This window comes from Blennius ocellaris, assembly GCF_963422515.1.
Source record: "Blennius ocellaris genome assembly, chromosome: 21".
In the NCBI taxonomy this organism is placed as follows: Eukaryota; Metazoa; Chordata; class Actinopteri; order Blenniiformes; family Blenniidae; genus Blennius; species Blennius ocellaris.
The window spans coordinates 14,974,308-15,001,521 of record NC_137670.1 but is presented as its reverse complement, the minus strand read 5'-3'; the positions used below and the strand labels follow the sequence as shown (position 1 = coordinate 15,001,521).

General features: G+C 42.3%; 1 protein-coding gene across 4 annotated transcripts; it reads left to right on the top strand.

Moving 5' to 3' along the window:
- Nucleotides 1-27,214, top strand: pax2b (paired box 2b; the record flags this gene model as incomplete). 4 transcript variants are annotated; one of them, XM_080517772.1, is made up of 10 exons in its annotated part: nucleotides 1-43; nucleotides 1,730-1,895; nucleotides 2,259-2,456; nucleotides 5,599-5,678; nucleotides 5,793-5,912; nucleotides 13,346-13,521; nucleotides 16,328-16,442; nucleotides 23,638-23,739; nucleotides 25,666-25,752; nucleotides 27,093-27,214. In XM_080517772.1, the coding sequence occupies 10 exons, from the start codon at nucleotides 1-3 to the stop codon at nucleotides 27,212-27,214; spliced, it is 1,209 nt and encodes a 402-aa protein (XP_080373898.1). The 4 variants fall into 4 exon arrangements, with proteins under 4 accessions (XP_080373898.1, XP_080373896.1, XP_080373899.1 ...); XM_080517770.1 differs by having other exon boundaries at nucleotides 5,793-5,920; nucleotides 13,285-13,521; XM_080517773.1 differs by having other exon boundaries at nucleotides 27,074-27,150.

The following is a 27,214-nucleotide window of genomic DNA, read 5'->3' as shown; positions in this document are numbered from 1 at the left end:
ATGGATATTCACTGCAAAGCAGACCCGTTCACCGCGATGCACCGTAAGTAGCACAACCCCAGCTTCTCCCACACCGCAGCTTTTGCACGCAATAATACTAGGGGGATATATATTATTACAGCACACGCGGCGAATGCACCGGTTACTTTTGCGCGCACACGTCATCCGCTGTGCGTTTAAAAGTGGCACTGCCACGACCGGAATGAAAACAGTGTAAATAAACCCGCATTTTAATACGATACCGAATGCAGAAACACAAGCGTGTTTACATGCTCCTTAAATATGAAATCCAAGCGATCAGGTGCAACTCGGCAGCCATGTGCAGAAATTAAAACTTGTAAACAAAGAAGGTGCGCGAGCAGGTAAACTCCTGCGATTTACACGTGTGTCACCCCGGCAGCTTCCCGCGCAGCTTCGCACGGACGCCCAGGCCTTAATAAGCCAGGGCCACATTATTTACACATCTATTATTCAAATCATCTAACAAACAACGAGCTCTCCAAGTCCATGTGAAGTCCACATGGAGTGTGGTTCGCGTGGTGAACGTGTGTGAATAATTCATCGCGCCTTCGTCTCCAAAATAATCTGTAATACGAGTGATCAGAGCTCCTTCAATTATTTAAAATTAACATGCAGGGAAATTAAATAGTTTGTAACTTAATAACAGGAGTCGAGGGTTTTGTTGGGGAAAATATCCCGTTTGTTTTGGATTCTGATGAACTTTATTGTGCTCTCATAAATTCACACGTTACAGGTAATTTAACGATAATAATAATTTAGAATATCTACAAGAGACTCAATACAAATATGCTGCTCGGTTGTTTTAGTTGACTTTCAAAGAGCTAAACGTAACCAACAAAAATATATATTTATATGTTATGAAATGTATTAATGCATGAGGTAAATATTTATGTGCTTAAGTCTTGAACGTAAAGCAGTACTTACATTTTATGTTCAAAAATAGATATTAATAAAGATATTTTAATTATATTTTTCATTAAAAGCGAACAATTGAGCACAAATGGTTTGATTTTAAAATCAAAAAATCAAAAGCAAACAGTTGCACCACGCAGAACATGTTTGTTTTCGTGTGCAATATTTATTTTAATTTCATGAAAATAAGAAAATCCAAAAAATTCTAAATTCTAAATAATAATAGTAATTGTTCACTTCTGATCAGTCGGTTTGCTGTGTTCTGGCCACATTTAATTTTGTGACCATGGTTTTTGCAACCCCTTTATTAGCTGTCTTTAATTATTTTGGTTAATGAGTGGAAATAGATTTTCATTTTTTTGAATGTATGTGTTACGTGTCCAAGGAAACACGGAATAAATAGCATGGCGCTTAATTATTATTGTAAATAATTTTCACAATAACATAAAGCACAAAAAAGAAAAGAAATGCAATTTTAAAAATCATTTTGAATTTTTTTTATGTATGCAGATACAGGAGGGTGTAATGCATTAAATGCATTACATCAGTGTTTTTTTAATTAAAAAATGAGAATACATAGTTGCTATTGAATATCAAATAGTAATTTAATGAGATGAAAGTGATCTCAGATGTCCTCATCTAAGCAGTTTTAAAATATTTGTTTTCTATAATTTAAAAAAAAAAAAAAAAAAAGGAAGAGAGAAAGTAGGAAGAAGTGACTCACCTGCAGCTCACTGCCTCTCTACGACCTTATGTAATGTTACGTCTGTGTGTGCTGCTGTTGTATCCCACGTAGGGCACGGAGGTGTGAACCAGCTCGGCGGGGTGTTTGTGAACGGCAGACCCCTCCCGGACGTGGTCAGGCAGCGGATAGTGGAGCTGGCCCACCAGGGCGTCCGGCCCTGCGACATCTCCAGACAGCTCCGGGTCAGCCACGGCTGCGTCAGCAAGATCCTGGGCAGGTAGGCGAACAGCTCGCCGGCGACCCCGACAGAAGGGACGTAAAACCTCACCTCGAAAGAGTTGATTCTTTTTCGTGGCGTGGTTGATCTAATGTAAATGACATTTGTTCCATTAAAATGTGTTATAACGAGTTGTTGCATTTCCTACACTCTTGACAAAACCCGTTCGCGCACAAATGCGTAATAATAAAACTGTCATGTTAAATGTTTGCTTGAAAAAGTTTTGCATGCCCCAAATTTTTTTTAATAAATATAGATAGATAAATATAGATATATAATGCCATCAACTCCATGATCTCAAAGCGTATTACTATTGAATATTACACGCTGTCATTGTTTCATTTAAAGATATAATCTTTGCAGATACTACGAAACTGGCAGCATCAAACCAGGAGTGATTGGTGGCTCCAAACCCAAAGTGGCCACGCCGAAGGTGGTGGAAAAAATCGCGGACTACAAGAGACAAAACCCAACCATGTTTGCGTGGGAGATCAGGGACAGGCTGCTGGCGGAGGGCGTCTGTGACAACGACACGGTTCCCAGCGTCTCATCCATTAACAGGTAGGAAAGCAAATGCGCAATAGGAGGTCTGAAAAAAAAAAAAAAAAAAAAAGACGCGCAATTCAGTAGAATCTGTTTGTTTCTTGGTGCCAGGGTGGTTTAGTTGCCGGATGTAAACACTGTAATGAAGAGGGCCGGCAGGGCGCAAATTGAAAATCATTCATCACATTGTATCTCTGCTGAGGCGCGCCACCCATCCACCCATCCACCCATCCACCACCCACCATCCACCATCCACCATCCACCCATCCACCACCCACCACCCACCATCCACCATCCACCATCCACCACCCACCACAGCGGAATATTGTTTGAGCAACTTTGCGCAGGCCAGCACGCCGAGGCTGCCTGCGGTCTCAGAGGTGCAATTCAATCTTTCAGACCAAACTCCCTCAACAATCAGCAGTACATCCAGGACTGAGTGAATCTGTCGAGATGAAAACCGATCAATATTCGGTGACCAGATCCCGTGGCGCTATAAAGCAGGCCAATTTTCTTTAGCACATCTAATGTGCTGGAGGTTGCTGCACAGAGAGAGGACCACGCTGCATGGCTCCTCCTGCAAGATGTTATCACGCCAACCTAAAAACGTAATCAGACCACGCATTATCCTTGATGGAAATTAACTGTTATCGTAGTGCAAAAACTACATTTCTCCAATAATTGCGACATCTAAACGCCTCTTTCAGCGTCATTAGATTTTTAATGCCAAACTTTTCAGTTTTCTCTTCAGAGAAAATTGCTAACAATGCCATAGCTTGAGAATGGCAGCTTCAGGAGGATCCAGGACGCCCCCCACTTCCACCTCACCCCCCACACCACCAGAGATCCCTGGTGATGAACTTTGGTTAAGAGGCACTGTTCCATAGAGCCAGCATCAGCATTACATTTTAATGAGCTGATGGGAGAGCATGGACAGCTCCACACAAGACATCTTTTAAATAGAGAAAAGGCTGAAGAAAATTCATTTCATGCTTCGTGGCTGCTTAAAAAGCCCCATTTAAGGAGGGCTCAGACACATGTATGTGATAAATTCAAAATGTACATTAATATCATTAAAAGGGCCTTATAAAGTTTTTCAATTCCAATTAAGGCTTTCTATTTTGGAGGGAAGCGGTGTGGGGGAGCCTTATGTGTCTTTGTTTATGTGGGAAATTAAATTGTGAATACAAAGAGCTGTAATTCTATCAGCCAAATATGAGAGCTACTTTGAATTTCTATTATGGCTTAATACTGAATATTTTCCCTTTTTTTTGGAAACAGAAGAAGAGTTCAGTGTCAGTCTCAGCACACACACACACACACACACACACACACACACACACACACACGGAAGCGTTCACGTCAATGCAACCACACAAGCATTTGTTTTGACTTTGTTCTGCCTAAATATTTCAATAGGTTTGACTTTCTAAAGACACAGTGCACCGAAATCAATGAGAATCTCCTTCATGATTCAATCTTTGGCACAATCAATTGCAGGTTTTTCAAAGAATCAGTACAAACAGGGATTTATTTATTTCATTCGTGATTCGAATGACAAGGAAAGTTTTCTTCAAGGTGCTTAAACAAGGTTTTCCCCAGTTAAGACCCAGGGGGGGGAAAAAAAATGAAACGCTGGAGTCAAAGTCTTTTCCAGCTGGATGATTCTGACTGGGGCCAGTTGTGGGTTTGTGTGCCAGACAGTCTGACCTCAGGACTGTTGACAAAAGAGGATGCTCAATTTAAACACCTTTCCCCCTGCATGCATTATTAAATGCTACAGAGACAGTGTTGTTGTACGCGACAGGGCCACCACCACCAACAAGTAACGCTACCTTGCTGCCAGACATTAAAAAAAAAAAAAAAAAAAAAAAAAGGTCCTCAATGGCGCTCGATATTATTGATTCAGAAGTAAAGCAATTTTAATATCTCTTCAGGGGATTTTCAGCAACAGCCAGGTCATTAATTCATTCTCCCAAATTGCTTATTCAATATCAGGAACATGGATACCAAATAAAGTCTTTGGATTTATGCAGCACACACAAGTCACGGGGTCGAATAACTGTTATGGGGAGAAGTGAAAAAAATTCATCAATATGCGCTTTCTGGGAAAGCTTGTTGTTAGGTAGCTTTGCCTCCGAGGGGCGTTTTCTTGTGTTGTTGTTTATTTGTGACAGTGTTGGATTTATTTCTACAAAGCCTTCTGGCTCCTACAGTAACTTTGACAACCTAAAACACCTGATGTTTGTTTTCCTGCGATATTGTTGACAGAAATCAAAGAGAAGGATCTTAGGTTCAACATTGCAAATCTGAGTGTGTAAATATTGTAGATGAAATAAAATATACAGACTGAGGACAGTTTTGGGGGAAAAAAAAAAAGGTTGCACAGTGCTCAACTGAATTCCTTTTCATGTGCTCTTAAATGGCGCCGGTGGCACACATGATGAATAGTTTTAAAGTTTACAAATTATTGTGACAGCTCCCTTTCTCCCCAAGTGCCATTCAGATTAAAGGAATCTAATGCTGGCGTAAGCTTGTGCAAGGCAATAAGGAACTATTGCTTTCCTGTCACATATAATTTATAGCTTTCTATTTGCATCTGTTTGCCCGTGTGACTAATCCCCAACTTTTTCTCCCCAAGCCCCGATCAATATAACCTCATCCGCACTGGCACATGGGGGCCGCTGGTCCCACAGAGATGTTTGATCCGGGAAGCAAAGCGGTGCTACAGGGCTGAGATCAGCCCCGGTGAAACCCCTGTCCATAGCAGGGGGGTGGGGGGGGGGGGGGGGGGGGGGGGTGAGAGAGGAAGGGATGGCGGGGGAGAGGGAGCTGATTAGTGCGGGCCAGGTAGAGTCAGTGAAGCTGATCATTGAGGTGAATTGATGTGATTTCATGCTTTGTTTGCAAGATCACTCAGACCAAAAGTGCAATGAAGACTTTTTTTTTTTTTTTTTTCTTTCCCAGACCTCACCTTAAAGGTAGAACCACTGGCCACGTCCCCTCCCCGCCGATGAGTTAGTTTGATATCTTAATCCGGCACTATTGTGGCTGCTGTGGCAACTCGACTCAAGGGGAAAGTTTGGGGAAATCGTCAGGACGCAGGAGCGGATCATAGAAAATAAATTGTGTGACACTTGCTCTTTCCTTTGTTCCTCAGGATCATCCGAACAAAAGTCCAACAGCCTTTCCACCCGTCTCCGGATGGGACATCTCTGTCGACGCCAGGCCACACCATCGGTATTACAACAGCGTCAACACCACATCAGCACGTACAATACAAGCATGCTGTGATTGTTCATATGTATGCTGACCTTTTTTTTCTTCTTCTTTTGCTTCTTGTCTTTCTCCCAGTACCAAGCACAGCTTCTCCACCTGTAACCAGCGCCTCCAACGACCCCGCAGGATCCTACTCTATCAATGGCATTCTGGGTATTCCACGATCCAATGGTGAAAAAAGGAAAAGAGACGAAGGTAAGAGAGTTTCCTGTTTTAAGAAGGAAAAAAAAAATATATCCAAAGAGCTAAAAGTAAAAAAAAAAAAAATTATAAAAAAAAAGAGTCCTTTGCAGCTTTCTGCTATAAAAACCCTCTTTGCTGAACTTGCAATTACAGCATTAAAACCTGCTTCAGTTCCAGTAGATGACCCTTATAAAACACCTAAGTCTGAACTCTGTTACACTGCTGTGTCAACCTGCCAAGGAGTCTTTTGATTTGAAGACACGACCTCCGCTGTTGTCTCCTGCAATTAATCTTTATGGAAGTGATTAAAGGGCTTTAGATAATTACATGTCAAGATGATGTAGCCAACCACCCAGGTCAGTCAAGAAAGGCGCTATAGCTCTGTGGAGGGCTTTCCTTTTTTTTTTTTTTCTCCCCCAACAAAAGTGGCTCCACTTTTGCTGCCGAAGTCGTAGGTTAGTGGATGTAAGGGGGCCTGAGGCGATATAGATTATTGGTTCTGTAAGCAATAGGCTTCCTTAATGTCACTACATAAGAAGCTGATGAGAATAGCTAAACAGATGCACTCGTGTTACAAGACGTGTGCGGGTGTGGAGGGATGATGTGGCTGCTGAAAAGGGGCAGTTATCTCAAACAGGGTGGGGAATGAGTGCCTTATTTCTGCGGTGCTTTGGAATGGGAGCTAATCAGAGCACGGCAGCAGTTTACATAGCGTCTTCTTTGTTCTGGCGTTTGTTGAGAAGCGCCGGGGTTTGCGGGATATTGAGTGGAATTGATGTTTTATGTGCGAGCGGGGAGGGAGGGATGACTAATGACCTGTCAGAGGTAGATTTCCTGGCAAAGATATAAAAACCAGCATGACGTGGACATGGCAAATGACATAATCAAGTCTTTCCCTGTAAGAGATGCAATCGCGGAGGCATAATGCAAACGTCTGGTATTTTCAAGGGTTCATTTTCAGTCGTTCGAGGACCTCTCATATTAGCCAGGGTGTAATGTCTAGTCACTGAATGATAGAATGCACACATTTCTATGCAGATTGCTACTGAAGGGCAAAGAGGTATTAAAGGGCATGGAGAGGAAAAAGGTATGCGTGTGTGAGAAGGAGAGCCGGCCTGTTTTGTGGAGGTCTTCCAAGTGACAGCGCCATGTTTCTATGGCTATTCAGTCTCAAATGATTCCCCTGATGTGCTGCCATTTCTGTGATTTAGGTGTTCGGCCAGCATTACGATGAAAGAGTAGAAAGCTGCGCGTGTGTGTGTGTGCGTGTGCGTGTGCGTGTGCGTGTCAGGCTAGAATCTGTACTGAGAGTGACGTGGGGTGCGGGGGGTGGGGGGGCTCTGGTTCTTATATACTCTCTCAATGGCCAGCTGGTGCCTACCTGGAACCACGGGGTCACGGATACTTTATCTTTCCAAAACATAAACCTCAGGCCTTGGCCACACACATGCGGCTGCAAAAGCAATGTCTTGCCGCAAGACACAGTTTGTAAGAATAGTATATTACATACGATGTTGCCCTGTAGACACAATTGTCCTGTTGCCGTCTTCTCTTAAAGTGCACTTCACCAAACAAAAACACCACAATTTAGGGATTTTGCTCCTTGTAACTCGACGCGTCCTCTAAATTAGGGTCTCGGCTGTAATCAGGTTACGGTCTCTGTGCCTTTTTTTTTTTTTTTTTTGTCATTGTATGAAGACAAAAAAACATGTCACTATTTGAATTGGAGAACTGATCATGAAGCTGCGTCACCTACACATCAGCTCACAGCAATATATTGAGCCTATTTGAGAGTACATTTCCAATCACAAGCTGTAGCTGCTATCCACCGTTTTCATTAGTTGAGTTCATTAATTTCATTTGGCCTGAGAAAGACACTATTGTATAGTAACAATCTAATTCTATGAATGTAAGCCAGCTGATTTCTCTAACGCAACAAGACCCCACTTGACCTCAGTATTTCCCAGCTTTGAACCAAAATGGATATTTTCGCCGTGTCTTTAGCGTTTCATTGCCGTTTCTGCTTTCCCAGTAGATTTCTCTTCACGTTGTTTGCCATTAAGACATATTTTTGCCTTGCTCAGTAGGCTGTAGTCTATAGTCGGTTAATGCTTGGATTAAATTTCCTCACAGCACAGTAGCTTTCCTGAGCCCTATTTAACTTGGTAAGCCTCATGATTATTATGGCACAAGCAGTCATTATCATGGGTTGAAAACATGAACAAAAAATGAGAGAAGGAAAGGAGGGGAAGGGTTAGGGGAGGGGGGAAGCAATGTGGGCGACACAAGCCCCGCTGAAATGGATTGGCTGTGTGGGCCAGAGTATTTGTTTTAGGCAGTAGCTGTGGCGCTCTGCCAAGCAGGCAGACAGCTCCTAAGTTTCCAAGTCAGCGGTGCCCTTAAAAAAGGGTCCCCCCCATTACAGGAGGGATGTAGAGATAATGTAGTGTGACACACGTTATGTACACTGGGTCTCGGCAAGAGGAGCTTCAGGGACACAGGTGTCATAAGAGCCATTAATCTGCTATTGTCACGTGTTATTGCAAATTAAAAGTAGCATGTTACACTTGGCAGCCATTGTTGCAGACGGACAAAGTGTGGGGGGGGGGGGGGGGGGGGGGGGTGAGCGAGGGGGTGGGGGGGGCAAAGAGAGAACCCTGGAGATGGTGTCTTTGGTGACCACGGCTGCCCGCGCGTTTTACAAATTGACATATATTAGAATTTGCAATTCTGCAGAGAAAAGCTATTACCTCACAGATTAACATCCAAGTACCCCACTGGCCGGTTTCACCCCTGCATCCCCAACCCCACCACCCCCACTGCCTCTGACACTGAGGGTCTCAGAAAAGACAAAGGAAAAGCTTGAGCAGCCCCTTCAACACGGAAATAAATACTTTATTTAAATCTTTAATGACAAATTTGTTTCCATGTATGTTTCTGCTTGAGTTGTCGGTGAAGTACTGCATGAGCAGCCAGTTTGAGTCACTGCTGATAACATGCAGTGTCCACCAAGTGTGTCTGCTCTCTTAAAAGTCGTATCACACATCCTTTTAGAGCAACGCACAAATTGCACAATCAGACCAGTTGATGATTCTTATTTTCAGCCTTTCATAAAGCTTTCTTTTCTCTTCTGTGTGTGTGTATGTGTCAGGCTTTCTTTTTGATTTATGAGAGAAATACCAAGAGAGAAATTTCATGATAAGATGATCATCATATATTTCAAAAGCCAACAACAATAGCCAGTGGCAGTCAGAATGGATGTGATTCTGTGCTTCAGTAGCTGTTGAATTAATTATTTCTCGTCTCTGAGTGTCATGAGGACTGAACCGATGCGTGTGGATGGAGATGAGTGATGGAGCGGGCCGCCGTCACACCCTGCTCTGTGTATCAGCATCTGTTTTGGGGGGGAGAGGAAGAATCAACACAGGAACTCAAGAGTGCAGCAAAATGTCAGTACCTAAGTGCGAGCTCCGCTTTGATTAGATTAGATTAATAAAGACTTAAAAGCCGAGAAACAAGTGACAAATGAAAGGCCATCATTAAGCGAGAATACCGAAAACCTCTTCCAGCTCTATATATGCTTAAAGACTGACTGTATTTTTGCATGGGCTGCTTGTTTTTTCCATAAATTGTGTGATGTGCATTCAGAAATGGCCGATTGCTTTGTGTTGCATGGGGTATTTTGCTGCTCGTGATCAATCACGTTCACCCATTCACTCACACACCAATGGGGATGGTTGCCAATCAGTGCTCGCAGATCATTGGGAAACTTGGGATTCCGTTTCCTGCTCAAAACAATTTGACATGCGTAAAAGGTGTGATAAGGGATCAAAACCACTTGGAATTATGACCCACTTGAACAACTGATCCACAGCTGTCTCGAAAAAATTGCTGAAACTATATCCTATGACAAACTGAGAAATGCAGGGAAATAGAAAAAAAAAAAAGTGGTTTATTTTGATTATGCAGTCAACAAACTTGTTAATAATTTGGATAATCGATAGTTTCACTCAACCTGCTTAGCAATTTATCGTCCGTTCCTGTTCAACACATATATCTGGTGATGCAGTACAAGCATATTACACTCCAAAGACAATATTTCATTTATGTTTACATAATCAAAACATTCAATTAAAAAACCAAAATGCAGCTGAGTTCATCCAATTTGATGCAAATGAGTTTTAATTTGATTTCATTTAGCCGAGAATTGAATCAGGCGGGAAATTATGGAGGTGTATTGTTGGGAAATACACAACAATGTGTTTAGGGAGCAAGAGTGTATGTATGTTGACATGTTATTTAAACAAGGAGCAGACTGGGTGGGAGTACGGGGTGGGGAGGAAGCTCATTCATGTGAAGGGTGGGGGGGGGGGGGGGTTTCATGACCTCAAGGTGCCAATTCAACTTCCTCGGCCTCTAACAAGGACTTAACAACTCAAACCTCTTTTTACATTCCCTTTTTTTCATTTCTGTGCCAGCTTTCTAAGCCTCATTCATGACGACTGTTGTGTTTTTGTTTGGCGGACACTCCGTCAGACATCCCGGAGTTGCGTTGGCGAATGCCCCCCCGCTTGGGGTCGTGACCTCTGGGTGCCAAACCCGCAGAGAGGAGTCTGCTTTATAGAGCTGGTTATCTGATCTGATGGAGGCTGCTCCCTCGTTACCAGAGTGTTAATACAGAGTGATGTCAAGATGAATACACTCGGTGCCAGCCATGATCAATAAAACCACCACGGAGCAGGACAAGCATGTAACGCACCAACAAAGCCACAGTGGTCAGAGATTATCGTCGCTGCTGCATAATGAGCAGTTTAGGATGTATCCCAATATTGGGCTTGACTTCCTTTTGTGGTGATAAGTGCTTTCAGACACCTTGGGGAAGCCGGAAGACTGCTTCAAGTAACTTTCAGTTAATAATCAGTCAGACATCTTTTGTCAAACCAATGAAACGAGTGACCAACGGTGGACACCGTGAATTGAATTGAGGATAATTCAGATAATGACCTTGTTGAGCTTGATGACCTTTGTTGTTATGGTTACAATATTTCTATAAATGAGGTTAAAATACACAAATTGTTGAAAACCACAAGCAAACAGTTGACTCCATACAGTATAAAGGGTTTTGTGTTTTTAACCTAAATGGAAGCAACAATTTAAACAATGTATGAAAACATTTCCCCAGAAAGTATTTGTGGATGCATACATGTAATGCAACACTTGAGGAATGATAATCACATGGCCTTATAAAGAGCCTGAATATCGTCGTCTTCATCACCAACTGCTGCCAATTTGTCGGCGGAGAGTCAGTAGTGAGGAGGAAAAGTGTGTAGGTTGACCCAGGATGGTTTGCCTTGTGTGTGGGAAGTGTATTCCTCAGTGGAGAATGACAAATATGGTGTGTGTGTGTGTGTGTGTGTGTGTGTGTGGGGGGGGGTATTGATCAGGTGTTGTGGCTCGGGTTGGCTGATGGAGAGTAATTAATGACTCCATTTGCTTTGGTAGCAAAGTGAACAATTGAGTTTGATAAAGTGACATGTGGCAGCAGTCGAAGGTGGGGGGCTTTGACCGCGTGTGCTGAATATTCACCTGAATGTGTCAAACTGTTGCTGTGGGAAAACATTAATCCGTAATTCACATTCACTTTCTGTTTTAGCTGTTGTGTTATAATCTTCAAGGATTAATATGACAGTTTGGGAAATATACAAATTGACTTGTTGTTTTTTTATGCAAGTCGGCTTTTATTAATTGTCAGCAATATGGAGATCACCTGGGCATTTTAACTGAAAAGAGCCTGGCTGACTGCAAAGCTCCAGCTAACAGTCAGGAGATTGTGGCTTTATATTAAGCATGCGAACACGGGAAATGGCAGGAATAGTTTACATTTTTGTCATCTCACTCTCACGTGTGACAATCATGCCAACGTTCGTCGGTGGTGTACGTCAACAGATTCCCTCATTTACTGCCATCAATAATCCGGCAAGAGTGAATGTAAATAAAAATAATTAGCAATTCCACGCGCTTGCAGAAATGAGTCATGTTGTGATTGTTTTTGCTCGGTCAGTTTCAACGTAATTAATGATACTATGAGGCTCTCTAGCTATCTATCTATCTCGCGCTCTTATAAATGTAAAATTTGTAGTACTTATTACACAATGTGACATATTTGCAACTATCAGCACAATTTCAGCTTACACACACACGCACGCACGCACACACCTGCTCACACTGTCTTTTATAGCTCCTTCAGCCCTTCTTTGGGAGAGTCGGGTTCATCCTCTGGCCTCAGCCTGTGAAAAAAGGTCAAGCAGCAGAATAGAATGGCAATAACCCTCCCAAATGGTACTATCACACAGACATGATTGATCAATTGAATTCCATGGCAGAGAAAAATGTGGGATTAAGTAGAGTATTATACGCACAATGAGTTGAGGCATGATGTTCATTTCAAGTTCATTTCAGCTCCCTCTTGCCACCAGATCAGGCAATCAATAGCGGCCTTGCATATCATATATCACCACTCTCCCACTGAGGGGAGAACATAATCTGCCGCAAATTTAGAATGACAGATTTGTAAGGGAGCTGAAGCTTTCTGGGATCCGGGGAGGAGACCTACAGACACAGCCACTGCAAGCAGGAGAGGTGGAGTAATGGAGAGGGGCTGAGGAGCCGAGGGAGGGAGGGAAGGGATGGAGGGAAGGAGGAGGAGGAGGAGGAGGAGGAGGGGGGGGGGGGCTAGCTGTGGAAGGATGGACTGTAAAGGTGTTAAAAGCGTTGCACACAAGTAACAACAGAAAAAAGCTAAGACATCCTTCTCCCAACAGTCGAGTAATCAGGTCAGGAGTCGGGAGAGAATTCCCTGTGTTTGGAGAGCAGGATGATTGAACTAGACTGTACGATTTTATTCAGCCTCTTGTCCTCCGTCGCTTCCTCCAAATGGAACCACAGAGAATGAAAGCAGTATTGAATTGTAAAAAGGGAAATTGTGTTTTTTTTTTTTTTTTAAACCTGCTCAGTGAACATCAGCAGAGCTTTTTGGGTTGAAGAGAAAGAAGAGGGGAAGAAAGAAAATCCTCTGGGTGGAATGAATAGGCGCTGTAATGGACTAGCCGCTGCTTTCATTAGTACACACGCTCGCCACAACATGTATATATTTGCAAGTGACGGTAATCCATCAATTACCAGAGGGCTTTCAGATCATGATGGTGTTAATGCTGTTGTGGGGGAGGAGGGGAGCAGGGAAACGCTGTGTGATGTAGCCACTGGCTCGCCACAGCCAGAAGGTGCAGAAAAACTGCATTCTGTCCTCCTCAGGTCCCCCACAGTGGTGGTGCAGGAAGAAAAAAAAAAAAAAAAAAAAACCATGAGGAGAATATAAAGTGCATAGCTTGAAGTGAAGGCCAGCTTCCGAGGACAAGTGTCTCGAATGTTGCTCTTTCTTCTTGTAGATGGTTCAGATGGTTCTGGCCCAAACAGTGATTCTCAGGGTAGTGTGGAGAGTTTACGGAAACACCTGAGGGCAGATGCCTTCACCCAGCAGCAGCTGGAAGCGTTGGACCGGGTCTTTGAGCGCCCTTCGTACCCTGACGTCTTCCCAACATCGGAGCATATTAAACCAGAACAGGTTAGTAGCCTCACAACACTCCGCCTCTGCTTTTTGTTTTGTTTTTTTTTCCTCATCATATACAAAAAAAAACAACAACTCCTGCTGTCACAAATATTCCCAAACCATATACGGAAACAGAAGCTAATTAAACACACGTCTTGAGACGGCCAAGCACTGGATTACAGTCCCAGCATGTATAATGCTGCAGGGATCACCAGGAAAACTCCCACACGTTATTGATTTTGTGATGAAAAACACATTCCTTGTACCCCCTGTAATTGAGAATAACAGTAAAGCAACATGAAATTAATCGATACCTAGATTTTTCTTCATTCTGGCCATGTTATTCAACCAGTGCTGTTCATTTTCCAATTGGGCAAAATCTTTCTATGTGTAACGCCTGTCTCCAAAGTCGGCCTTTTGTTGCAACATGCCTTCATGAAATAGATTTCATAACAAACACCTTCCATCCGTTCTGACTCCTGATATTGAAACCGCACTAGCCATCCATCCTCATTTCAAAAATTAAGAGGCATTCGGGGAAAACAGCCACCCCCACACCAAAACGACAGCCAGAAAGCACCGCTTATTAAAAGCTCAGAGCTTATTACAATGGATAACCTTTATTTACTTTCATTATACTATTAAACAACAAGAGACTATTAATTTCTCCCACCAAACTACAAGTCGGACCCATAAAGCAAAAGCAGTCACCTAATTGAGTTCATTTTAATTTCTCTCCAATCGGGGCGAATTACGCAGGTGATAAATCAGTGGGACAGGCCTCACCTCCAGAAGAGGGCCTAATTTGCAGCTAATTACAAAACTGATTTCTACTGGAAGATCAATACCAAAACGAATTGGAAATGACTTGCAATCACAAAGAGCGTCAGGGAGAGTATTAAAAGGCAGGGGGAAAAGGGGTTAGAATAAAAAAAAATTAGGGGGGGGGCAGGTGGGATAGAGCAAGTAAGAAAAAAAGAAAGGAGGCCAGAAACAGTCCAGAAAATTCACCTTTAATATAATGCAATATTAATCAGAGAACTTTCCCTTTCATAGCCGATTAATGTTTTTTTTTTTTTTTTTTTTTCGAAGGGAAAATGTGGCCCTATTAGCCAGTGTCTGGGTGCTGTAGAGAGGCATTAAAAACCCATTCTGGAGATGCAAAACTCAATGGATTCACCCCTCCCACACTTCTGCTAGCCATTTGGTCATCCCTTTCAGACCTATCTTTTCAGCTTTCCCCCTCCTGCCCTTTATCTGCATGATAAAACGTCTGTTTGGCGTCTGAAGCCTGCGAGAATAGAGGAAAACATCCGACATTGTGCCAGTGAACAGTTGTAGCAGACAATTAGAGTTTATCTGTGATAGTGGCAGACAAGAGTGGGGTCACAGGCGTCCCCCTGTGGGAGCGCGGCCCACTGAGCCACTCACATCCAACCATGGACAAACATTGTCAACACTCAGACTCCGGAAGTCTCATCTCATTAAAAACAGAAAACCCGCTAACATCTGCCGGCAGTGTCTTTACGAATATAAACAAGAAGTGAACATGACAATGAAAAAGAAAGTTGGAAAAAGATCTTTTTCTCTTTTTAAATGATTGAGTTTGAACAAAATACACTAAAGTTTTGTTTAATCTGTATTTTCAAAGATGCATCTGCTAAATTTTAATTGTTTATTTTCACTATTTTGAGGATATTTAGTGCAGTGCAGTGCCACACACTAACCTGATTTGACCGATACTGAGGTTGGCTCAGGACAAGCTACCTAAAAGCCACACTCACAAATATACACTCTCACTTACAACATAGTCTGAATGTTCTGAAAAGACATCTTGGAAAGAAATTCACAGTGAAATGGAAATAAGCAGATACGATTGCAATTTTTTAATGAAAATAAATTCTAAAATATGCGAATTTTCTCGTTTTCAACTACATTTGTGTCACTCCTGCTTTGGAATTACATTTTTACAACGGTACTCTCATAAATTGGGGTATCTTACGTTGCTATCATACAATATCATGCCCCAAACCTATTATCAACAAATAGATGTACTAGGGGGGGAAGCAAGTTGTCAATGACCCCCATTAAACTAAGTTATTCAGGTACATTTGGATATACAAGTGTTGACTTGCTGAAGCTAATACTGCTCGAGCTCAAAAAAAAAAAAAAAAGTATGTTCTTCTTTGTGACTTTCGCAAAGTAGACCTCTAAGCTAACATGTGAATACAAACCAGAAGAAAAGCCTGAATGGTTTTCGAGGTGACAAAATGTGTAAGTTGTACACGCAATTCTATACACGGATGAATGTTAATGAAATTTAAAGGTGGTTTAGACGTCAAATTAAAAGCAAAAAGCGCCAAAAAAAAAAAAAAAAAGAAGAAGAAATAGTGAATGGTGTTTCTCAAACAGGGCCACATGGTGTGTTTGTAACAAAGCAGAACTGCTTTCTCCCTTGGCTGATCAGGGGTACGACTGCAGTCAAGCACAAAGGGCCAGCTGACGCCTTGGCTTTTCACTCATCTCAAAATCCCACTTCCTCTCAGACAATACCAAAATACATTCATGATATGCTTGAACTGCCACCAGGCAACACACACACACACACACACACACACACACACACACACACACACACACACACACACACACACACACACACACACACACACACACACACACACACACACACACACAATACTCTCATACAAATTTATACTTCGCACAGGCCTTGTGTGCAGCGCTTAATGGAGGAGGAGAAAGGAGGATTTCCATCTAGGTATTGTTTGGTTGTGTAATGATTCAACTGTCCTTTTCCCAGGCTAATGAGTACTCGCTCCCTGCCCTGAATTCCAGCTTGGACGAAGTCAAGCCCAGTTTATCCTCTAGCGCCAATCCAGACCTGGGCCCCAGCGTGTCGCAAAGCTACCCTGTAGGTAAGATCAAGTGCCGTACAGTTCGCCTTTACGCTGCAGAGCCACAGCTTCAGCTGAGGGGTTTGGATCGATGTAAAAAAAAAAAAAGAAGAAAAAAAAAAGAACGGCCGTGCTAAATATTCTTGTGCAATTGACCGAGACAAAATGAACTGTGTGACAATAAAGGCAAACCAAAAAGTTAAGTGTGAAGACTTTTTTAATACCATTTCACTCTGAGCTGAAAAGGTGGCGCGGTGGTTTGATGAAAGCTGAGCAGCTGTACTACGTCCATTTTTTTTTTTTTTTTTTTTTTTTGCTGAGCAAGCAGGGTGATAAGAGAGATTGGGAGGGGATGAGAGCTGTTCAGTCACCGCTGGACAAGGACCTTTGGGTGTCAGCACATCAGAACTATGACTGTGTATCAGAGCAAGGTCTTGGAGGAAGAGAAGGAAGGAGACACACACACACACACACACACACACACACACACACACACACACACACACACACACACACACACACACACACACACACACACACACACACACACACAAACAGCCACCGTGCAGGACTGGCTGCTTGCTGGCTGGCTGCTGTGTTGCTCCTGCGATTTGTTCACCAGGAGACAGTTTGTGTGTCTCAGAGCACGAGTAATGTGCCTCGGTAAATACGCTCTGGCATTTCTGCCGCCTAACTCTAACACCATGATCATTTATTTCACCCTCCTCTCTCTCTCTCTCTCCCTCTCCCTCTCTTCCTCTCTCTCTCCTTCTCACCCCCACCCCCTTGTTGTCTCCTCTCCCTGTCACACTTAATGACTGCCTGGCTAATTGAAATATTGTTTCGTTGTTGCAGTGTTATTACCAAGAAGAAGGTTAAGTTTACTGAAAGTTTACGATGACTGTCGGGGGCCCCGAGATTAATACACAGAGCTTTTATTAAAATTCATATAATTATGCAGCGGCTATCAAAGGCAATGAGTTCTGCGTGGGGGTGGGACAGGGTGATTGAAAATTGCAGCAGCCTCCTTTTCAGATGACAGCCGAGCAGCCTTATGAGAAAAGAAAGGAAGCCTTTTCTCATTAATATGTGGGAGGTAGATTTCCCCCTGTAAGGCAGGCCTCCTGAGAAGAAAGGTGTGTGTTTGTCCTTTGTGCACCGATGGCCCCTGCAGAAAGCAGGGCCTGGTTCTGCAGGCGGCTTTGTTTGCACCTGGGATATTTTAGATGGTCCCTGCAGAAAAGGCTCTCCTTATTGCTTTACAGGTGCAAAGAGACATTGAGAGGAAGAAAGATGGGATTGTATACATATCTGTGTTTGCACACGAGAAGCACACGAGCGCTGTTTGTATTAGTAAATACGTGGTTTTTATTTTGGTTTTGTTTTGTTTTCCCAATGTCCTTCTTTGGTGGAAGATCTCACTGGAGACAGAGAAATAAAGCGGGCAGAGGTCAAACTAATAGAACAAACATCGCTCTGACTTCCACTTGGTAATTACTATTTGGTTAGTGGCTCCTCTACTTGGTTTTCCCTCACTGCCTGCCTGTCTGGATAATAGGTGATATTCAGGTGTGTGGTCTCTCTCTAATGGCTGAGTATTACAGTTTACTTGGCGGCGATAAGCTTACCAGAGGAATTTTAAGCCGTGCAAAAAGTAGTAAATTATCTGCAGTATTTAGGCCCAGATCCAATTTCAAATTAATTGTGTCTTTACGAGGGGAAAGAACTGGAGATTATGTTCATCCTTAAAATGTTTTTTTCGAACAGCAATTAAAACGCCCGCAGTTATTGATCTTGTTGATTTTATGCCCCCGGAAATTTGCATAATCTATTAAAAATGAATGATTCATGAAGTGCTCATTGCCAGAGATCGGGATTCTCAGTGAAGTGAAAGACTTGAGAGATAGAAATCTTTTGTGTCCCCTGCTTATCCTATTAGGGCTCAAAAGTACCTGCAAAGCAGGCTCAAATAAGAAAGGGATTTAAGGGCATTGTGCACATCATCGAAATTCAGAGGCTAGAAGCCACTTCCATTAAAAACGCTTTTTTTCTCTCCCTTTCCTCCCCATTAATGCTGTATTACCTGCTAAATAGTCCCTCTTACCCCATAAAAACACCAAAGGGTTCCATGAATATGTGGATAGGACAATTGCATATTGTGAGGTAATTTCTATTGTTGATATGGGAAGTAATTTCTTTGATGAATTCCCTCCGAGAGATGGATTTCATCTGAAGTGCTTCTTATTCTTGTTCATTCGAAACTGCTTGAAATTCAAATAGTGTGAGCCGTGGGTGAATTTCTGAAAAGCAGAGGGAGGAGCTCAGAACTTTTTGGTGTATTTTGAGAAATAAATGGAGAGATGGCCTCGATACGGCCGATTGTCCACTATTTCTATAGACTTTCTGTATTTCCTGAAATTAGTCAGAGTCCACCTGTTTTCTCGATGGCCCTTCAGACATCTTGAGGGCCCTCTTCAGGCGCTGTGCGGATTCCCCTGAGCATTCAGTGGGAGTTTTACACATCTATACCCAGTGACTGCATACTGAACACTCTTTACGCTTATTCCCCGCTGGGCCCGTTAATGAATGCCTCCGAAGGCTTGAAGCCCCTGTGTCAACGACACCTCTCCTCCTCAAGCAGCCTCTTTTCTCCGCTGTTATCCTCTCCTGTTGTTCTTATAAACAAACCTCCATCCACCAAACACACACACACACACACTTAAGATTCAATTAAGGTGAGTGACTGATCTCTGGGTGAACTACACACAAAGTACCGAGGCCTGCCGTTGTCCAGTGAGCAACGAGCAACGATCAGACGGTGAACCTGCCACTGGTGACGTGTGGCCTCATGACAAACTGCTGGTGTGTCTTCCCCCTGCGGGGGGGTGTGGGGGGGGGGGGGGGGACAACGACACAGGCTCCGAAATTAATGCTTATTTCGTCTTCACAAAAGCAAACTAACCTTTGAGCACACATTTGATAATGAATGACTTTCAGCCGGCGTTTGGGGAATTAAAGCAATTTGGCTCTCCAAACATTCTTTACTTAGTTGTAATTAATTAGGGTGCTGAGATTTTTTGGCTTGTGATAAATTGCCCCATTCTGCATATAGCCCAGGAAATGGAGGTCAAAGATTTTTGGTTGTTGTTGTAGCAAACATGAAGGTGTCCCTGTCATGCTAAATTTAATACTCTTGCAAGCAAAAGAGTCATTCACAAATGACTTTGTTCGTGTGCCAAATAAAAAAAAGAAGAAGAAGAAGGTCACCCTGCTTTTTCTGTTTTGTGCTTTAAGAAACTGAGCCGATGTTCGAGTGATAGCAATGCATATTTTTGACATTGTTGCCTTGTTGGTCCAACATTCATATGAAGCTTCCCGCCATTGTGTGAAATTCAAATTACTAAACAAGTGTAGTGTTTGAATGATGACATTACAGTGTCTGTTAAAGTCAGATTTTTCTGCACAAACCAACAACAACAAAAATGCAGATCAGCAGTTTCCAGCCACTTTTCAAATTTAGACAGAAATCAACAGGCTTTTGTAACAGAAGACCCCCCCCCCAAAAAAAAAAATCTTTGAATTGATTTTCACAGGGAGAGAAAAGGAGGGCAGTAGAAAATAAATCGCTTGATTCTCTGGCGTTCTATCTAAGGGGACTGTCAGAGGAAGCAGACAATATAAAGCAGCCCATCTTTTAATGAGAATCTGGACACACATCTCTGTTGTAAAAACAACAAAGGCTAGGAAGCAGCTAATGAGGCTATCATTGCTGTACAGAGAGTTCTCCGAACCGGCGCCCCTCTGAAAGAGGGCTTTAAAGGGGGACATAAAGCAACAGTCACAGAGCTGCTGGCAGCCGGTTCCAACTGCATCCTGGAACATACAAAAACAGGCCGCAGGCTTTTAAGACGGAGCGGCGTACAGTCATGCTGTGAGGCGAACGCTGAGGGAAGAAACTCCAAAAGGTGTCTCGCGTTGATGCTTTTTGAGCTCAGAATGAATTGAAGTTTTCAATAAGCTGACAGTATTGATGCGCTGATGTGAAGCACTGGATCGGTCCCACGACTGATATTGACGACCATCCTGCCATAAATGAGCTTGTCTCCACGCTGCGTGTCAAAGCATGTTCACGTCACACGGTAGGATCAAAAGTGGTATAAAAGTAAGTGGTTCATCAGAGTTCGGGTAAAATCCACCTCATGGAAATTGCACCGCTTTCTTCACTGTATTTTGAATAAATTAAATCGGATATTAACTTTACTATTAACTTTACAATGTACAGTAATGGCGTTGAACGTGCGCTTCCTTTTTCACTGCACGGTGTAATGGAGAGATAAGAGTATTTACTTTTATTAAATAAGCCAGACAGCTGAAGCTGCTGCAATAATAATGAAGAAAAGATAGGTTCTGTGTTTGCAGAGACAGTTAGACAATAGTTGCCAGTGTCTACACACACACACACACACACACACACACACACACACACACACACACACACACACACACACACACACACACACACACACACACACACACACAATGGCCTCGGCCCTGCTCGACCCCCCACCTACAGTACTCCCACGGCTCCCTTTGACTTATGTGCAGTGGCTTGTGGCTAACTAATTCTTATTACAAATGAAAGGTCCAACATGACCTCACTCTTCTCTGTGAAGCTCTTTAACGCGGCAGACTTGGTGCTTCGCTGCTTTGACCGAATCTCACCAGGCCCTCACACAATACGACCGTCAGTGCTGTGACGTGCCAACAATAGGGAACAGTGGTTTAACATGAGACGCCAATTTTTTTTTTAAACACAAAATGTTTCATGCATTTCATTAAGACTCATTTGTCATATTGGGAGATGTTTCTCATCTTTTCTTTTAATGGCTTAAAGGTTTGCAGTTGTTTATTAACTTGGACCAAATCTCTTCCTCGGTTCTAGCCAACATGTTAAATTATTTTTTTAAATATTTCTTTTTAAATGCAAGTGGAAGCAGTGAGCTACCATTCATTTTCTGATTAAAAATAAATACACTATAAGACATCGATCTAAATCTTAAAAAGTATATGCACAAAATATGAATGTAATGGCAATTTATATCACAAACACAGTAACTAAAGCCGTGAGGGTAATTAAGGTGATTGTATTGAACAATATTTGAAAAATTTGATAGAAAATATAAACCTTACAAAATGGTTAATGCTGATTGTTTTTTACATTTATTGTGTGCTCGTCTATTTAGCTATTATTAGAAAACATATTTCCCCCATATACCTTAATTTTACATTAGAAAGAGCATTGGAAAACTCTTGCTCCTTTCACCTGGCTCCTCCTCCTCCTCCTCCTCCTCCTCCTCCTCCTCCTCACATCCAGGCCTGCTCTCATGCCTCTCCACAAAATGCACATTCACGTCTCAATGAAAAGGGTTATTTGTAATATTGTACAATTATAGTCAATTCTCTTGTGTTTTGTACTAACCATCCCGCCATCGCTACTACAGAAGTGAGCTTCATTGTTTTCTATATTCCAAATGATGCACTTCTTTAAATGCTAAACATAAAGTATCGTAACAGATTTGGGGCTGTTTCATGCATTATAAGATGGCTTTCGATCAGTTTTATGCTTTACATGTCAAAGAGGGACAACATTCTAATTTCTAGCCATGAAGTTAGAAAATTAACTGTGAGGCCAAATTAAAAGCAGTTCCATGAACAATTGTATTCCTGACCAGCTACAAATGAGTTCACTCCAGAAGCACAATCACAAAGTAATAAAGTGTTCTATTAGTGAAGGCCCCACTCTAAAAACCGAAGGGGAGTAAACAACATCCATTCATGGGTTCTCTTTAAATCTGCTACAACGATAACGTCAATTGTTTTGAATCACCATTTTTCTGTTTTTTTTTGTTTTTGCAGTTGTAAGTTAGGCTCTGTATCTCCGGACAACTGTTGTCTCGTGGTGTTATGGTGCATTTCATCCCTCTGTTCCTCATTAAAGCTCCGTTGGGAGATAATTTTCCCTCCGAGTCCAAGTGGCCCTCACAGCTGACAATATAGCGGGGGCCTCTCTTACCCCAGATTGGGGTTACGTGCCGTCGTCCAAATGTCCCCGTGGCCAGCGAGCACAGCCCAACCGTCACTCTCAATTACAGAGCTGAATATCTGCAGCCAGACGGGTGACGCTCTGCAGAGAGGCCTGTGTGCTCTGCCTTTACAGCCGCCACAGAAAGGAGAGGAGCCTTATGGGGGTTCGGCAGAGGCTGCCATATTTAGAACCCATTAATGAGGACGTGCAGCAACGTTCGAGTTCAGACGTTTGAATAACAACAGCTTTTAGGCCGTTTTTACTCCACCTGGTCGATGTTGAGACAGACCGATGGTTTCCACATATTTATTTTTTTTATTTTTTGAAAAACAATCTTCGCAGGTTGAGACACAATTTTGGGTTTTTGACTGACTGGGTGGTGGTGATGAGCTGCTATTTTCAATAGATGGCATATTTCTGGTAAAAACTGGACAATGGCCAGGCTAAGTAACAGCAGGAGAAAAGTTTAATTTTAAAAATGAGAAAAAAACTACATTTCTGCATTTCTAAACGTCTAATGACATGATTTGAATGCTGCCAATATAATAATGCTCACACGTGAAACATATAAGAACTAACAAAAACAAGACATATAAATAAGGTTTTCATCACTTTTACATCAGAAGTGGATAAGATAAAAATAACATTAATATTGTTTATATCAAAGATCCATCAAGCTAAATAGGTCAGTAGCACTCACTATGATTTACTACACTATGTTTAACCAGCTCAATACACACTTTATTATTATATTATTACAGTTCTTCATCATCTTAAACTCATTTCCCAGATATTTTTTCAAGCTAATATATAAAAAAACTGAACCAAATATAAACAAACATAACATTATCATGGTGAAGAAACAACATATTCAATGCAGGTTGGAGGCTATTTTACCAGAGATGGTCATCTAGAGCAGGGCTGGCCAAAAAAATAATAATAATAACTTGGATCAAACAATTATTGCGATATGTCCATTTGACTGAAATTGTTTAGTTTTATTACAGTTTATTTGTTGATAATCTCAACAAGTAACGTATTAATAAAAACCTACGGGTTGTTTTCCGTTAAAAATGGAACTAACGGGACCTCTTGACAGCTTGTTTCTGTTCCTCTGTTTTGTTTCTGCAGGTCGGGACATGGCCAACACAACCTTACCCGGGTATCCCCCTCACGTTCCCCCTACCGGCCAGGGCAGCTACCCGACCTCCACGCTCGCTGGAATGGTTCCTGGTGAGTTCGTGACGACGTCGGCGCCCGGCGTCGTCATTAAGACCCATTTAGCAGCAGGCGTCGGCCTCAGAAGGAACATGTGTAGGATGTGAGGAGGCGAGCGAAAAAGGACCTGAGAGCCAAATTATGCAGAGAGGGGATGAATATTGACCTGCAGAGTAAAAGGCTCACGCACACTTATATTAGCTGTGTGTGTATGATTGGATTAGACAAGCTGAATAAGTGATCAGAGACACGGGAGAGGACACTCGCTCGCTCTTCCTTCCTGCTTCCCTCTCGGCCTTATTGGCTCATTATCTCCCTGCGTGGCCGTTCTCGGCGGCCTCGATAAACAGCGCCCAGCGCCCTCCCCAGCCTCTGCGCTCCAGAGCACATCCCTCTCCCCTCCTCTACTTAACCTGCAGTTCAGGTTCACAGCAAACAGTTAAGGGTCAAAAGGCAGAGGCATGGGAGCCCGGTAAATATTCAAATCGCCGTCTCTCAGAGGAGGTTGGCTTTGTGTTTCACCGCTAGGAACAGGGCAAATATGCAGCTTTTTTTTGGGGGGGGGGGTGCTGAGCTCAATGAGTTTCTCATATTTTCCATCAAAAACAAAGATGGAAATTTGCTCTGAAGTGATTAAAGCTCATAGACTTGGAACTAAGTCGAGTCAATGCTGCGTTCGCATGTCTTTTTTTTTCTTTGATTATAAAGAACTGCCTTCACATTTTACAGCATCTTTTCCAAAATCTTTATTTGGCTCTTCATGTAATCTACTTGGATACACTTATAATGAAACTTGTGAAGAAGTTTAGTGAGTTTCTTAAAGGGCCAGTTCACTCACATTGTAAATTAGCATATCCTTTAGTGGCGTCGCCTTTTTAAGTTCTCTCCATTGTTTTTGACTGCTTTAGTTACAGTAAAGTAAATTTTGTTGCCAAAACCCCCCCCCCCCCCAAAAAAAACCAGTACACTTTCGAGCATGTGATTAGTTTACTGGCTCTTTCAATCAGGTTTTCTCTTAATCTACTCTTATTTAAAATCCTCCAAGCATATCTTGTTTTGTATATTTTAAAGTGGTTAGTAATTGTTTAGTAGCTCAGCTTGATCTCAAGCTTTTTTGAATGTCTAAAAATAGATTTTGCGAATGTAAACAGACTTTATATTTTGTTGATCCTGATTGAACCGTGCAACTCCAAATTCAGAAGCGTCCCTTGGCTTTCAGCTAATAAAGCAGTTAAATCCTGTGGATAGAGAAAAGTGAAGTCAAACATACTTTTACTTTCCATTTGCTCCCATGTAGCACGAGGCAAAAGATGAGGACCTTAATCCCATGGCTTGTGGTTTTGTGTTACAACCGACTCATCCTACACACAACCACCGAGATTTAGTGACAGGCGCAAAACACTGTTAAAGCAAAGCCATTCCTCACCAGCTTCATATAAAATCTAGCCTTTATTGTCTCATAAAAGAAAGAAACATGTTGAACCAACAGCAGTGCTCACTGACATGCTCCAAGTTACTTCCCCTGCAGTGTAATTCTGCTGCAAGAAGCTCACAGCACAGGGGACTTCGGATTGGAGACGGTAAAATTCCTCCAAGAAAAGGCTGCAGGATTTATTGCAGCATATCAAAAATGCATGCATGAAACTGTTTATTACCACTCTGTATTTATTAGACTGGTTTGGAATATACTGGGGGAAGAAGAATGGGTAGATATCCATAAATGGGACAGGGAAAGCCGCCTTCAGTGTCACATCCTGTATTGTTCAGTGTTGCATAACTTAAGTGAAATGAAAAAGAAATAAATTACTTGCTTGACTGGTCGCACATCGATGACTATCATTTCCACTCTCAAATTGCATCCTGTTTTGAATGACGAGAAATGTGAAAGGGTAATGGTTTGACGCATTGAAATGCTAATTGATTTGTTGTTTTGTTTTGCAGGGAGCGAGTTTTCGGGGAACCCCTACAGTCATCCGCAGTACACAACCTACAATGAAGCCTGGCGATTCAGCAACCCAGCATTACTAAGTGAGTAGAGAGTGGGAAACTTTAATGAGAATGATTAATTGACCGTTTACTAAACCCCTCACCCCACGAACAGGCTTTTCATTTTTCGTTGGAAGCCAAGTAGTGCGAGAGAGGACGTTAAATGAGTAACACTTCAGGATTTCCTCTCTCGGATTTTCAAACAAGAGAGAAATCAAGAGAAGACAAAAAAGGGCTTGACAAGTGAAAAATACTATCAACCCTGTTATGGCCTCCCATCTGTCTTACTATTGACAGTAAACCAATTGTTTCTTTTTCAACGGGGAAGTTTGCTCCTTTCTCCTCTCTTCCTGCTTCACGCCAACCAAACCCACTGACACCATTTTAATACAACTCAACTTAAAAGCTTGAAAGAAAATATGTATTAAGAGATAAATAAGCTTTGAAACAAACGCTATGTATCTACGTCATATGAAGCATTTTTATGCTATCAACAATTTAAAATGTTGGCATTTGGTCAGTTGTGCAACTTTCCCAACATATTTGATTGGATACAAATATAATAAATTATAGAACATCATTCATATCCTATGTTTTTAAGGCAGCATGTAGCCTATGGAGTTTAATTCTATGTGTCGCTGCCATAAAGCGCCAACTCAGGCAGCCTTTACGAGGCCGTCATCAAGAAACCTTCAAAATAAAACTTGCAGTTTAGCCGAGACGTGGATCCAGCATTTAAGTGTTAAACCGATACAGTTGAGCTTTGGCCAAAGGAGCGGCGTCAGTCTTCCACCGTTCAATGGATCCGTGTTAACAGAGTCCGTGTACCAGTGACTTCCACAAGTGTGTCCGAGTCGAGGTCTTTATGTCCTCCGTACAGGAACAGAGAGATTTGTTCTCTCTTCCACGGCTGAGATTAAAGCCATTGCAGGGGAGTGTTCGCAGCCTGTTCTTGCCACGTTGTTCAAACGAAAAGTTTCTCTTGATTTTGGCGTTCGACAACCATTGCGTGAATGGTGACAGATTTGAAGTTGGCGTCCAGGAAAACATGAAAATGCCAGAACTAGCTTGACTCAAGCTAGTTATTTATGGATAAAAATGAAGAATTATTCTCATCTTGCGGAGTTTCCAAATGCCTTCAAAAAATAAAGGGTCAAATTGACATAAAATATATATAGGCTACATGTGTTCTTGTAGCGGCAGCTAGCATGTTATATTATATTGGGGGAGGGGGATCCTGCTTTTGTTGTTCTTCTAAATCTTCTATATCCTGTGAAAATATTTGTATGATTAAAAAAAAAAAATTGTATGATAAAAAAACTATTTGTTGTTTCAAATGGTTCGTTCTTCTGTTAACTTTCAGGTTCCCCTTATTATTATAGCGCCGCATCGAGAGGCTCCGCCCCTCCCACTGCTGCCACTGCCTATGACCGTCACTAGTTACCACGGAAACCAAATCAACCTGCAGGACCATGGCCTGAGCCTCCATATTGCCCCGGTGTGA